Raw genomic sequence first — 11,655 nt, forward strand, 5'->3', positions numbered from 1 at the left:
AAAGCCCTCAGTAATTAATGAAAAAACAAAACCAAACTGTTTATTTTTCTGTTATTATTTTCTACAAAATGTAATTGAGGGGGGAAATCTCACTAAACTTTTACTAGTTTATTACTATAAAAGCAGATAAACTCCAAGAATATGTTCTGTAAGTTATATACCATATATTACATAGCATGAGCTACATAATAACTTTCTGACCAAAATTATTACCTTACCATCTCTAGAAGAATAGCTTGAGTTTTAGCCTCTTTTTCCGCCTTTATTTCTTCTACTTCTTCAGCTGATCTTCCTTTGAAGTCATCAATTTCTTCATCTGCTCCTATTCGACCACTCTGTAAAATAGAAGTTAAAAATAGGGAGAATCATGGAAGATATCATGTTTTATTCTTGACCTATCAAACGAAATAGAATAGAAACTTACAAGTCTCTGGGCACTCATTTAAATTAAGTCTATAGTATTTGCCAGACTCAGCTTCTGACTAATTGCAAAATCAAAAGAAATGTTTATATCGATACAATTATCCAATTACGTATTCAATAGAAAGGATACATAATTTTAGAATTAAAACACCAAATCCAACCATAAATTCAGCTTTGAGAAAGCATCATGAACACCTTAAATTTATACTTTAAAATGCCTTAGAGAACATTCCCTGCAGTCCACAGAAATGTCTGGGCCTAGCTTGGCTACAGAATAAACCCATTTCAAAAGTATTTTACAAGATGCTCTTTCAGTTACCATGAGGCTATTCTCCTAGAGTTGGGAGATAAGAAAACCTTCCCAAAGCACTGCTTATATAAGGTCTGAGAACTGAGACTTCTGGTGGAATAGAAACTAAAGAGAGAAACTAAGGAAATAATGAAATAATTACAAAAATAAGCATCTCTATGGGCAAGAAAAGAATTCCAAACCTGTTCTAGTATAATAAACAAGATAGAAAGAAACACTTTAATATACCTATACAAGAAGGTGGTACTAGCTGGGTGTGGTGGAGCACTCCTTTAATCCCAAAACATAGGAGGCAAAGGCAGGCAGATCTCTGTGAATTCATGGACAGCCTGGTCTACACAGCAAAATTCCAGGCTAGTAACTAACTAGTGAGACTCTGTCTCAAAAGAAAGAAAACAAACAAACAACACCAAATGCTACTTACATCTAATTGTTCCCTTGTAGGTTCTGGTGATCGATCAGGAATTAATAAATCAGGAGGGTCATCAAACGGATCATCTAAAATCACTGTATGATTTATCCTTACAAAACAAATCCAAGTTAAATGTTACATTTATTTCAGAATCCACACTTATTTTCAGACTTTAACATATAAGTATTTCTAATGTCCAAAGACTCCACAGTGCATGGGTGTATAAAGTATACTTTTATAATGAGCAGCACCACATTTCCTTCAGCATCATTGCTCCACATTACTTTATGACGTAAATTAAGCTGGGCATGATAGCTGGCACCTGTAACCCCCAGCACTCAGGGGGTCAAGGAGAACCTGAGCTAGAGACAAAGCTCCAAGTAAGGTGGGGTACAGAGTGAGACCCTGCCTCAAAATACACACGTGAAAAACTAAAACGAGAAAGAACGAGGAAAAGGAAAAAAGTACATTTCTAAACCTTGTTACTTGTGCTCTAATTTTTTTAATAACCTGACTCTGGAAAAAAATAAACTTAAACAAGAGTAATTCTTACCAATATAATAATTAGTGCAAGAGAAAAAAATATAAAAGCTCCTTTTCATGAGATTCTAATGTTTTCATATTAATTCACACTATAGAATTATTCTGGAACTTGTTGTGATGCTTAATTTCAATTGTCAACCTTACAGGATCTGGAAACACCTGGAAAAGGAGTCTGGATTAAAGTGATCTGTGAGAATGCCTGTGTGGAATTTTCTTTCTTTGCCTTCCCCTCCCTCCACCCAGAGACAGGGTTTCTTTGTATAGCCCTGGCTGTCCTGGAACTCACTCTGTAGACCAGACTGGCCTCAAAATCAGAGATCCACCTGCTTCTGCCTCCCAAGTAGTGGGCTTAAAGGCATGCACCACCACTAACTGGCTTGAGGGATGAGATGATCCACCTGAATATGGGAGGCACCACCTCATCTCCCTGGACTGACAGAAAAGGAGAGGGGGAGCTAAGCATAGGCATTCCTTGCTCTGCTTCACCACTTTAATCACCCTTACTTTATCCCTACTACAATCTTGAGCTGTGAGCTGAAATAATCCCTTTTCTCCTTAAGTTGCTTTTTATTTTATTTTATTTTACTTTGTTTTTTTGAGACAGGGTTTTTGTGTAGCCCTGGCTGTCCTGGAGCTTGCCTCAGACTCACAGAAATCTGCCTGCCTCTGCCTCTTGAGTGCTGGGATTAAAGGAATAAATCACCACCACTTAAATTACTTTAAGAGTATTTTATCACAGAAAATAAAAGACACTGAGATTTTAGTTCTATGTATAGAAGTCTCATCCATGCCATGTTCAACATCACAGTGTTAAAACATTCTAGTATATTAAGATAGGAAAGGTAAACATACCTGATATCTTGATATGGTACAAAATCCTTGTCGACAAAGGTCTCATTGATTTTCTTAACTATGTCCATGCCTTCTGTCACTTCACCAAACACTGTATGAACACCATCAAGGTAATCTAGATTTTCTCCTGTAGTAATAAGAAACTAGACCGAAGAGTACATAATAAATATTTTTTAAAAATATGTAACTCTGAAATCACTTATAACTCTAAAGAAAACAACACAAAGACTCTATATTTACTGTATCAATTATTTCTAGAACTAAATAAAAAACACAGACTGTGTGTGTATCAACAGGTGCACAGATGTTCCGTTGATCAACAAGACATGGGCACATGTGTACACAGTGTTCATGAAAGCTAGAAAAGAGCATCAGATGCATTGGAACTGGAGTTTCATTGTGAACCATCTTGTGGGTGCTAAGAATTTAACTGGGTCCTCTGGAAGAGCAGTTAGTGCTCTTAACCACTAAGCCATTTCTCTGCCCCCCTTCCCTTTTAATGTAGAAAAGAAATAGCTGGTATTTCTCCCTTAAAAATGTCCTTTAGTATATTCTCTCATTGCTGAGTAACTTAAAAAGAAAACTTCATAGGCTCCTTCCAGTTCTTCAAACCTAAACAAAGCTCATCTCCCATCCATGTTCTAACCTGAGATCCATGTTGATCACTGCCATTGTTCACCATGGACACAGTGCCTTTCTTCTTGTGCTTAATCCTTGGCACTTTTTCTGCCTCAAAAAAGCTTGCTTGATCACCATACAGTTGTCTGAAAGTATACAATAAAGTTATAAATACTCTCAAAATGAAATACAGATAGTATAGCAGTATTTATTATTTATTTACAGTGTTATTGTGTCTTTTATAGATATCCCACTATGATTCAAATATTCCTTTTTCTTACAGGTATTCTCAGAACCTAGGGAACTACCTTAGAATTTGAATGATATTTTAACATGAAGTACAACAATTATACTTCGTTCTTATTTAAAAATGAAAAGCTGGTGGTGGTGGCACACCTTTATCCCAACACTTAAGAGGCAGAAGCAGGCAGATCTCTGTAAGTTCCAGGTCAGCCTAGTCTACAGAGTGGATTCTAGAACAGCCAAAGTTATACAGAGAAACCCTGTCTAGAAATACCAAAAAGTAAAATAAAATAAAATGTTGAACATGATGGCATACACTTTTAATCCCAGCACTTGGGAAGCAGAAGCAGGTAGATATTTGTGAGTTCAATGTCAGTTGGTGTTGCAGAATATTTGTTTACACTGTGTGAAGATGCATCACTGTGATTGATTTAATAAAGAGCTAAATAGCCAAGAACTAGGCAGGAGAGAATAGGTGGGACTTCCAGACAGAGGGGACTTAGGATGAGACACCAGGAGGCACTGAAGAAGTTGGACATACAGTACAGAAGAGAGGTAACCGAGCCACAGGGCAAAATGTAGATTAATAAAAACAGGCTAATTTAAGTTATAAGAGCTAGGCTGTAGTGGTGCATGCCTTTAATCCCAGAACTTGAGAGGCAGAGGCAGGCGGATCTCTGTGAGTTCGAGGTCAGTCTGGTCTACAAGAGCTAGTTCCAGGACAGGTTCCAAAGCTACAGAAAATCCCTGTCTTGAAAAACCAAAAAAAGAAAAAGGAAAAAGGAAAAAGAGAAAAGAAAAAAGAAAAAAAAAAGAGCTAGTGGGAAAAAGTCTAAACTATGGTCAAGCTTTCATAATTAATAAGTCTAAGTCTCCATGTCATTATATGTGAGTTGGTGGGCCAAATTAAAGTCTGAGATTCAGGCTAGCAAGGGCTACACAGTGAGACTTCTAAATACATAGTAAGTAAATAATAATAAATAATAAATAAAGAGGGCTGCTGAGATGACTCAAATGATAAAGGTGCTTGCCACCAAGTCAGTCAGCTGGAGTTAGGGCCCCAGAATTCAGATGGTAGAAAGAAATGATCCCTTCAATTTGTGCTCTGATCTCCATGAAAATACACACACACATAAACAAATAAAAATTAATTTAAAAAAAATAAAAGAAGTAGGATTGTGAGCTCTCAGGAGATAAGGTGCACGCCACCAAGCATAATGACCTAAATTTGATCCTCAAAATCCACATGGTGGATGGAGAAACCAGACTCCTACAAACTGTACCGATCTTTACTCATGGCATGCATGTCCATACAGACATACACACAATAAAAGAATGAATTAATGAATACCTAAGTAAATACACATATAAACCTGTACTTGGGAGGCAGGAGGGTTGTAACAAGTTTGAAACCAGCCTGGGCAACACAATGAATTCCAAAACAGCCTGAACTAAGATGAGACTATCTCATAAAACCAAATAAATAATATCATCTGAGACAGAAGTGATGACGCACATCTATAACCCAAAACTTAGGAAGTTGAAACATAAGAATCTTGAATCTGAGCCAAGCCTAGGCTACATGGTGAGTTCTAGGCTAGTCTGGGCTACAAGTAAGACCCTATCTCAAAAGTAATCAAAGAACAGAGAAGTAAAAAGAGGGAAGGGGCATAGCTCAAACAGGAGAATACATGTATAGAATGCACAAGCATGTTAAGCCAGGTGTAATGGTGCATGCCTCTAATCCCAGAACTTGGAAAACAGAAGCAAGAAGACTAATTCAAGCCCATCCTCAGCTTGATAGAGATTGAGTTCATACATACATATATACTGTCCTCGTTGGTTTGTTGTTGTTGGTAGTGGTGGTGGTGATGATGTTTTGGTTTTTTGTTTTTTTTTTTTTCCTTAATCAAGTTGACACAAGCTAGAGTTAAGAATTATTTGGAAAGGAGAACCTAAATTGAGAAAATGGGTTCATCAGATTACCTGTAGGCAAGTATATAGAACATTTTCTTGATTAATGATTGATGTAGGAGGGCCCAGTTCATAGGAAATCAGTGCCATCCCTGGCAAGTAGTTCCAGGTTGTATAAGAAAGTACACTGAGCTGTGAATATGTTTTATTGGTTAATAAAGAAGCTGTTTTAGCCAATGGCTTAGCAGAGTAAAGCCAAGTGGGAAATCAGAACAGAGATAGAGAGTAGATGGAGTCAAAGAGATGCCATGTAGCTGCTGAAGGAGACAGACGCCAGAACCTTGCCTGGTAAACCACAGACTCATAGCAAAACACAGATTAATAGAAAAGGGTTCATTTAAGATATGAGCTAGCTAGAAATGCACCTAAGCTATTGGTCAAACAGTGTTGTAATTAATATGGTTTCTGCGTGATTATTTGGGTCTAGGTGGCCAGGAAATGAAAGAGCAGTCTCCACTTACAAGAAGTACTCCTTTATAGCTTCTGCTTCAGTTTCTGCCTTAAATTCCAGTCCTGATTTCCTTTAGTAATGGAGTATTACCAGAAATAAATAAACCCTTTCCTCCCCAAGTATGATTCTTGATCATGGTGTTTTATCACAGTAATAGAAACCCTAACTAAAATATTTACATAAGAACTTACCCAAATACAGACTCTCCTCCACGGCCAGTTCCTGTAGGATCTCCTGTTTGTATGATAAAATCCCTCTATAATATACAGAATTATTCATTAATTCACAGTTTGCTAGATGTTTCCAATAACAAAGAGCATGACTTATATCTACCAACTTACCTGTACATTGTGAATAAGGCAATAATTGTAATATTTTATTTTGCACAACTTCAGAAAATTCAAGCATGCTGAAAGAAAGTAAAAACTAAATTTATTACCGGAAAGCAAAAATCCAGTTTTAAACAAATTTGTAAAAGCATAATTAGTACAATTTAATCTTAACATTTACATTTTCATTAAGAGAAAACCATGGTTCTGGTAAGGTGGCTCTGTAGGTGAAGGTGCTTGCTGCCAAACCTGAAAACCCAAGTTCGCTTCCTAGAACCTACATGTCAGAAAGAGAGAAGCAACTCCCCAAAGTTGTCTTCTGACCCTTGCAAGCATGCTGTGGTACACATTCATTCACATATACACCATAAATAAATAAATGTTAGAAGAAAAAAATAAGTCCAAAGCCATGAAAAGGGGTACTACTGTTTTCTACTAGTCAACTTCTTCTTTGAAGGTATAGTCACTGGTATGCTTGCCATGCAGTGAATGGTTCCACATCCATGCACACATGGGTAGTACTAGCTAGATATGAAATTGGGAAGGAGACATGGAAGGAGTTGGAGAGGAAATGGGATTTATGTATATGCGGATGAAAGTCTCAAAAATAAAGAAAAATCAAAAGGTAATATATTTTAAATACCATTTTATTTTCTTACAAACTTTTGGACATCAGAGCTAATGGAGGAAATAAGCAACTGTTATTTATAGACTGTTTTTTAAGGGGAAGGTACAGATAATGCTATGACAAAAGGAAACCTAGCAGGATGTATGAAAATGAATGTAGATTATGTAAATTAGAGAAAAACCAAATACCTTCAGGACTTTTGTTTGTTTTACAATTAAGTATTTCACAGACTAGGGGTATAGCTCACCTAGAATAATTACCAAGCATTCCTGATGTTTTGAGTTCAATCCCCAATAGCACATAAAAAAAGAGGGGCTTTGCAAAAATATTTATTTACTGTGAACAATCTTTCTCATATAAATTCACCTGCATATTCAATAAACATCTACTGTGTACTTTTGGGGTGGTCTGAAATGTCTTCTATAGGCTCAGGCATTTGAATACTTAGTCCTCAGACGGTGGCACTGTTTGAGGAAGCTACTGAATTTTAAGGATGGAAGCCTTGCCAAAGGAAATTCATTCCTGGAGGGAGACTTTGAGTGTTCCTACTTGCCCACTTCTAGTTCACTCTCTGTGCTTGGTGTGCTTGCTAAAGATGTGAACTCTCAGCCGCCTAACCCAGCCAAATGCTGCCATGCCTGTCCTACCATTATGAAACGCCCCTCTGGATCAGTGACCCAAAACAAACTCTTCCATAAACCACTTTTGGTCGTGGTGTTTCATCACAGTAACAGAAGAGTAACTAATGCAGCCCTCTAGATGGCTTGGCACTACCATCACCAACATCATTAGATTATGGTTCATGTCCTTGAAGAACTCACAGACTAATCACAGAGATACATTCTAACATGGCCTTAAGGCACTAAGAAACTAGACAGAAAGTAACATACATGAGATTCTTTGCCCTCAATAAATTCATATTTATGAAACTAGTGTCATAACCAGGTATGATGGCATATGCCTGAGCAGAATCAGGAGAAAAATGAACTTAAGATCAGTCTGGGAAGCCGGGCAGTAGTGGCACATGCCTTTAATCCCAGAACTTGGGAGGCAGAGGAAGGCGGATCTCTGTAAGTTCGAGGCTAACCTGCTCTACAAGAGCTAGTTCCAGTACAGGCTCCAAAGCTACAGAGAAACCCTATCTTGAAAAACAAAAAACAAAACAAAAAAATATCAGTCTGGGATATACAATAAGACAGTCTCAAAAGCTGACAGGAAAAACAAAACAATGAAGATCCTTACAATTAAACATGAAATAATGACAACACTAGGTATTTCTAATAATACTATCTATGTTATTTAAATAGCAAATTGTTTACTATTTAAACTACAGGGTTTCTCTGTGTAGCCCTGGCTGTCCTGTAAACTCCCTTGGAGACCAGGCTGGCCTTAAACTCAGAGATCCACCTTCCTTTGCTTTAAGTGCCAAGGTAAAAGGCACATACCACCACATCTGGCTCTGTAAAATGATTTTTTTAAAGGTAGTTTTATAATGCCACAAGGATTCAAAATAAGGAATGTTTATAGTTGGGAAAATTAGAAGACTACATGGTAAACATTAAACATCCTAAGGTAAACATTAAAAGAATTTGATTATATCATATATTAACACATGGTACATCATAGATACAACAATTTTACGTATCAATTAAAAATATAACGAAAAAGAGAACTTGGAGACTGGTGAGGTGGCTCAGTGGATAAGGGAGCTTACTGTCAAGTCTGATGACCTGCAATTGATTCCTGAAACCCACATGGCAGAAGAATGGACTCCCAAGTTGTCCTCTGACCTCTACGGGAGTGCCTTGAAGAATCTGCAAGAGCACACACGCACACATGCACACTCTCTCACACACAGAAAACAATAAGTAAAATGTATATTTTTAAAAAGATAAAAGAGAGCTGGGCAGTGGTAGTGTATGTCTTTAATCCCAGCACTCAGGAGGCTGGGCCATATCTCTGAGTTTAAGGCAAGCCTGGTCTACGGAGCAAGACCTGGGACAGCCACAGCTACAGAGGGAAACCCTTCCTTGAAACACCCACTCCCCCCCCCCAAAAAAATCCTGAAAAGAAAGAGAATTGGACTGGCAGAGAATAAAAAAATGAGAAAGATAAAGGTGGAGACACTGCTCAGTGTCAGTGCTTAGCATGCAGGAGGGCCTGGGCTAGATTCTCAGCCATGTGCTACTGTGTCGGGCTCCAGTTACACTTTCAGTTATTTTCTCTTATAGGTATATACTGAAGTAATTTCAGATTTAAAAAATCCAGTGGAGGTAGGGGGTACAGTAATAAAACAAAATTAGCTATGTGTTGATGTCTAGTAACAAAGTTGGTCATGGGTACTTAAAATTTCATTTACTAATCATCTTTACTTCTGTTTGCCTAAATTTTTTCTTTTCTTTTCTTTTTTTTAAGTTTTTGTTCCGAACATAGTTTCTCTGTGTAGTCATGGTTGCCCAGGAAATTGCTTATGGAATTAAAGGTGTGCCCTAACATGTCTGGTTGGCTTAAATTTTTTTTCAGCAATTAAAAGGTTTTTTTTTAAAGAAATCTGGATATGTGGATATGCTTACTAAGTAAGTATACACATAATGAGATGTCCAGTCACTCTCCTTCAAATATGTCGACACGAGCAGATATACTGTTGGTGTCCCAAGCTTTCTCTGCAGAATCCCTGCTTGTTCAGGACGTGTGTCAACTGTCTCCACTTCAGGAGTGCACAAAGGAGCTCAAAGAAAAGGAAACGCAAAATCAAGAGATAAAAATACAATTATGCTGGGTGGTGGTGGTGCATGCATGCACCTTTAATCCCAGCACTCAGAAGGCAGAGGCAGGTGGATATCTGTGAGTTTGAGGCCAGCATGGTCTGCAGAGCGAGTTCCAGGACAGCTAAGACTGTTACACAGAGAAACCCTGTCTTGGAGGGAAAAGAAAAACTCCAATTGCATAGAGCATCCTTGGAGCCCTCAGATCTGGCCACTGTTATGTATCCAAGTTTATCCCAGTAACAGAAGGCAACTGGGCACTTTAAGCTCTCTTGAATTGCGTTTCTATTCCTTGACAGAGCAGTAAGCAAAAACAACACATTCTTATGCATTACTCGCTGCAGCAAAGCACTAGTGCATGTTCTCAGAGGGGCAGATGCCACGCCATGTTCTTGAGATAATGGAGATGTTCAGGTACAGTTCCTACTCTCCTTGCAGCACATAACCGAGAGGACGCAATCAGGCACACAGTTCCAAGACAGAGAAGTATATATTCTAATAGAATGACTGCCATTGTGATTTATGAATCCACTGCAGGCAGAATACAAGAAACAGATTAACGTTGATCTTCAGAGCCTTGCAGGGAAGAGCCCGTGGTTTCTGGGAGATCTGCATACTCAGGAAGTTGCCGGAAGGATAAGTGTGGAGAGGAACGTGGGCAACAGTGAGAAGCGGGAAGACTGCAGGAGCAAGTGAAGTGTTTGAGGGTGGAGGGAGCTAAGAGCTGAGCGTGGGGAAAGGCGTGTCTGTGCAGTACCGCAGCTCCTTTCCTTCTCGGGGAGCTCTGCATTCTGCAGGGGAAGGGTACTGATTGCAGCTAATCTCTCCTGGCTTCCCAATTCTCCCAGCGGCTACGGTCCCCACACAGCTGCCAATACTCTTTCCAAGGCCAGTGTGCCACACTATAATCCTGCTTCTAAAACCTTCCGATGCTGCGACCGTCGTCAGCAAGGCACATAAGACTACTGGCTTACCTGACTTACCAGGATCTGACCTGACTGGAAGTCAGCAGCACTGTTTCACTCCGCTTATCAATTCCTTCCAGCTATGCCAAGTGTTCCAGGAAACTTCCAATTTGCTAAGAAAACCTTAAATGCCACTCATCTTTGAAAGAGTTAGTTTTTCGGCTTGACTTCTTCCCAACCCCGCTAGGGACGACTCACCTCTCTATTTTCCATAGCAACGTACACAGCCTTCGCCTAGGACTCTTAAGTTAAAACTGGGGCCCGCTTAGTTCTCCCTCAGTGGAAAAGCAGACTCTAAAAGGTGAGACACCTAAACTCTAGCTGACCCCTGGCGACGGCCACCCTCCCGAAAACGAGATGCATCCTACCTGCTTTCACCATAACAAATGATGGCACATCGAGCCGTATTTAACTCTTTTTCCTCTCACGAGGAAAGAAAGCACAGCGGGTGAACGAAAGCCAGGGGCCTCGCCTACGCAGGCCACCTCACCCACCCCCACAAGCCAAAGTCCTTCCAGGAGGACCACAGCGGAAGCGAGTTGTAGACACACACGCACGCACACACACACGCACGCACGCACACACGCACGCACACTTTCGCCGCCCCGCCAGGGCGCGGAGGACGCGGGCCTCACCGCGCGGCCGCTCCTCGGTGTACAAGTCGATAACCACGTCGCCCAGAGTGGTCTCCAGGAGAACCGCCATGGCGCCGGCTTCTCCTCAGGAACAAACCCCCGGCAATGACAGGCGTAGCCCGCGCGCAGCTGCGCCTTACGTCACGACTTGTGCGACGTTTGTGGCGTCATCCGCGGGCGCCGTCGCCCCTCCTGGTAGCGCAACTTCCGGCAGCTGCTGAGCGTCGTTTGGCTCTGCTGCTGTTATCGGCGCGGGCTGTCATTCGGCCTGCGGAGTCTTTTGGGAGATTCTGCTTACCCCTTGGTGACCCGTATAAAAGCCTGTACCCTTCGAGGGCCATTTTATAGGAATATTATATCCATTCGAGAGCAGGGAGGGCGCCATACCCGTGGCATGGTCTACCCTTGCTCTTGTAAAAGGAGGCCCGGGGGATGCCATAGTCTCTAAGCTCTGCTAAAACGCCAGGCTACAAGTGATCTGTTGCTGCATGGAAAAGTGACTAACAA

At 40.2% G+C, this 11,655-nt stretch overlaps 1 protein-coding gene across 2 annotated transcripts in view; it reads right to left on the bottom strand.

Annotated features, from left to right (window-relative positions):
• Nucleotides 1-11,293, bottom strand: part of Ppil4 (peptidylprolyl isomerase like 4) — a 34,207-nt gene extending 22,914 nt beyond the window's left edge. Inside the window, exons 1-7 of one of the 2 annotated variants that reach the window (XM_048425118.3) lie at nucleotides 11,149-11,293; nucleotides 6,168-6,235; nucleotides 6,018-6,082; nucleotides 3,187-3,304; nucleotides 2,541-2,683; nucleotides 1,158-1,254; nucleotides 219-335 (exon numbers count right to left, since the gene is read on the bottom strand). In XM_048425118.3, the coding sequence (XP_048281075.2) occupies nucleotides 219-335; nucleotides 1,158-1,254; nucleotides 2,541-2,683; nucleotides 3,187-3,304; nucleotides 6,018-6,082; nucleotides 6,168-6,235; nucleotides 11,149-11,218 (678 nt within the window). In that variant the 5' untranslated portion in view covers nucleotides 11,219-11,293. Of the gene's footprint in view, nucleotides 1-218; nucleotides 336-1,157; nucleotides 1,255-2,540; nucleotides 2,684-3,186; nucleotides 3,305-6,017; nucleotides 6,083-6,167; nucleotides 6,236-10,881; nucleotides 11,045-11,148 lie in introns of those variants that run through there. The other variant, XM_048425120.3, reaches the window with a different exon arrangement.
• Nucleotides 11,294-11,655: the final 362 nt, after the last annotated feature.

This window comes from Myodes glareolus, chromosome 1 (assembly GCF_982192425.1).
Source record: "Myodes glareolus chromosome 1, mMyoGla1.1, whole genome shotgun sequence".
NCBI lineage: Eukaryota > Metazoa > Chordata > Mammalia > Rodentia > Cricetidae > Myodes > Myodes glareolus.